General features: G+C 45.2%; 1 protein-coding gene across 1 annotated transcript; it reads left to right on the forward strand.

Annotated features, from left to right (window-relative positions):
* Positions 1 to 786: 786 nt before the first annotated feature.
* On the forward strand, positions 787 to 1,730 carry LOC121445713 (polycomb group RING finger protein 6-like). The gene is given in 2 exon segments (XM_041647861.1): positions 787 to 1,438; positions 1,441 to 1,730. Coding segments are annotated over 2 exon segments (942 nt in total).
* Positions 1,731 to 3,146: the final 1,416 nt, after the last annotated feature.

Raw genomic sequence — 3,146 nt, forward strand, 5'->3', positions numbered from 1 at the left:
GCCCTCCTATTGTGTATTTGCCAGGCTTTCTCTTTGCGCTCAGCATCCCCTTGCCTTGTGGTCTCACCTACCCTCATCTTGTTTCAAATTGTTCACCTCTTGGTCTCATTTCACCCCAGGGTCTCACCTTGCCTGGTGACTCTGTCTTCCTCACCTCACCTTCCCTGGAGGTCTTTTCTCAAGATACAGTCTCATCTTCTAGTCTGGCCTAACTTCCTGGCCTCGCCCCCTCGTGCTACCCCGAGGCTCTAAGCGCCTCCCAGTCTCACGTTGCTTCCTGACCTCGCCTTATTTCCTGAGCTCTGGAGTCCAGTTTCGCTGCTGCAACGCCCAGTCCAGTCTAGCCTCTTCTGACTCTGCGTCTCATCTCGCCTGATTCCGTGGTCTCCGGACCTGGCTCCGGGTCTCATCTGGCCCGGCTCCGGGATCTCATCTCGCCTGACTCCAGGTCTCACCTCGCCTGATTCCGGGATCTCGTCTGACCTCATTTTGGCTGATTCCGGGGGTTTCATCTGACCAGCTCTGGCTACCTCGGGGTCTCATCTCGCCTGACTCCTGGTTTCGCCTCGCCTCATCTCGTCTCTACATTTTGCCTTGTTTCCCGGTCTTGCCTTGCTTCAGCCCAGGATTTCGCAGGTGGTCTCGGCTTAAGGTCTGGTCTCGCCTTGTCTTACCTTGCCACGTCTTCCCTTCCCTTTCGGTCTCACTCCAAGGCCTCGTTGCCTCCACATCTCAAGCTATCTCTCACCTTTGCCTCACATCTCTGCCTTACATCAGAATCTGGCCATGCCCTTGCCCAGTTTGTCCCCTGCCGGGTCAGCCAACGAGAGCAGCCCAGAGGTCCAAGAGGACAGCCTGGCTGCTGCCAAAACAGAGGGAGCCTTGTGGCCTGCAAGCCAGGGCTTGCCTTCTGCAAGCATCATGGCACCTCCAGCTGGCAACGAGGGCCAGTCCTCTAGTGGGGATGTGGAGTCTCAGGAATGCCTGGAGTCCCAATCTCCCAAAGGGGCAGAGAAGGCAGAGGTGGAGTCTGACCAGGAGGAGAACCTCGTTCCTCTCTCGCAGCTGACTCCCTACATCTCCTGTTACATTTGCAAAGGCTACTTAATAGATGCAGCAACCATCACAGAATGTCTCCATAGCTTCTGTAAAAGCTGCATCATAAAACATTTTGAACATAACAACAAATGTCCAAAGTGCAACACTGTGGTGCATGAGGCCAAACCTCAAAATAGCCTGAGGTTGGATCCACAATTACAAAACATAGTGTACAAATTGGTGGCAGGTCTAGAGGAAAAAGAAAAAAAGCAAAGACGTGAATTCTACAAAGGAAATTGTCTGGAAACACCCAAACCTGCTGCTGTTCTGCAGCCAGGCCCTTCAAGCGAAGGGAGCACTAAAAAAGTAGAATAGTGCCTTAGTTCACATGAACCTGATATGTCCTGGAGGCTATGGGCACTAATGCAGACATTGGACATTGTAAACCACTGAAGATAAAGTTTGTGCGAGTCTCAGGACATGCAACCACTGGACATATAGAAAAACTTCTCAAAAGAAAAATGGACCTTGCTGCAGCTTATAGGGTAGATAGCATGTGCGGTGGGCAGTTGCTGAAGGACTTTCAAACTCTGCAAGAAGTCCAGTGTACAGTAGGGGATGCTGGGATGCAGGACGGTCAGCTAGTCCTTTATTACAGTGTTGTGCTGTCTCCTCCCAATGTGACTCTCTAGGGGTGGTATGAAGAGGCAGAAAGTGAGAAGGCCTCTGAAAAACTGCATCTTACTGAAGAGTTCAGAAAACGTGGAATCCCCCTAGAATATGTACTGTTTCTGACACACCTGTCTCCTGCACCCGAGATCCAACATTTAAGGCACAGCTTGGAACAATAGAACATGTTCGTTCGTTTTGCTGCAGGCTGTAGGAAGCACTCAGAGCTTGAGAAAAAGTCGAATATCAAGTTTGAAAATTCTTTTGGTTTCGGAACACTTTAAGGTTTTTTTTTTTTTTGATTACTGTCTTTTAGAAAAGTTTCTTATAGTTTTCTCCTCTGTTGAACTGGCTATAAGTTGAACAATCAACGCTCCGTTTTTATCTCACCACAGGCCCAATCAGGAACAAACCAGTCATGGGTTTGAACTTGTGAAACAGCGAGCCAAAATGGATTAATCACTGCACTTGTTTCTTGCAATATTAGAAGGCTAAGTAACTTCTCATCAAGTTGGTTGTTGGGATTTTCCCCTGTGGGATGGCATCAGTTGATTTTCCTTTTGGAAAACGAAGTTTGCTTTACATGGATATTCAAAGCCAGCTTTGTTGAATTGTGGAGTAAACTTGCTGTCCAAGGCCAACATATTTGGCTATGTTTTTATTATTGCCATATTTTAAACTTAGCCTTTTTACAACTTGCAACACTCCTGAAGAGATGCTATTCAGTTCTAAAAGGTATGAATTGTTTTGTGTAAAGGAGACTATTTCTTGTATGCTGTATGACTTGAGCCATAAACCTTCAGTGTAGTAGGACATTTTGGTATGTCTTAGAATAAGAGGTGTTCCTTGGTGAATTTTATACACCATAGGTGTTATCAGTGGTGGCTGATACCTTGTAATGACACCACTTCTGAAATGGAAAAGTCCAGGTGAATCTGGAAAGTTACAGAATATTTACTTAGTGTTTCTTCAGAAAATCAGCTTCTTTGAGTATTTTAACACTGCCTGGGGGAACCAAGCCCCAGCAGCACAGGGCTCAAAGGGAATCCAGAGTCAGCAAGTACTGTGACTTTTCTATCTGAGGGGGTTTGAGAAAAACACTAACACTTTCTCTTGATGGTTTCTTTTATTTTCATTTCCTATGTATTCTTTTTGTATTGTATACTTTTTTCTACAGCTTATATACCCCAACAAAGTTTTACAGGCAACATAGTAATTACAGTGTTGTTACATTCTATTTTTCAAGTGAATGATTATAATGAATACAGGTAAAAACATGTTTTTCATCTTCCTTACATAATGAAACATTTTATATATTACAGGTAAAAAGCAAATTATCCCAAGAATCCATGTACATTCATACCCAAGCAATTTGTTGTAGATTAACTGTGTAGGCAAACAAAATATGCTTCTCAATCAGGTTTTTTACTGTCAGGCTA

This window comes from Microtus oregoni, unplaced genomic scaffold (assembly GCF_018167655.1).
Source record: "Microtus oregoni isolate MIOR12 unplaced genomic scaffold, Mior012 000353F_ref0000033, whole genome shotgun sequence".
In the NCBI taxonomy this organism is placed as follows: Eukaryota; Metazoa; Chordata; class Mammalia; order Rodentia; family Cricetidae; genus Microtus; species Microtus oregoni.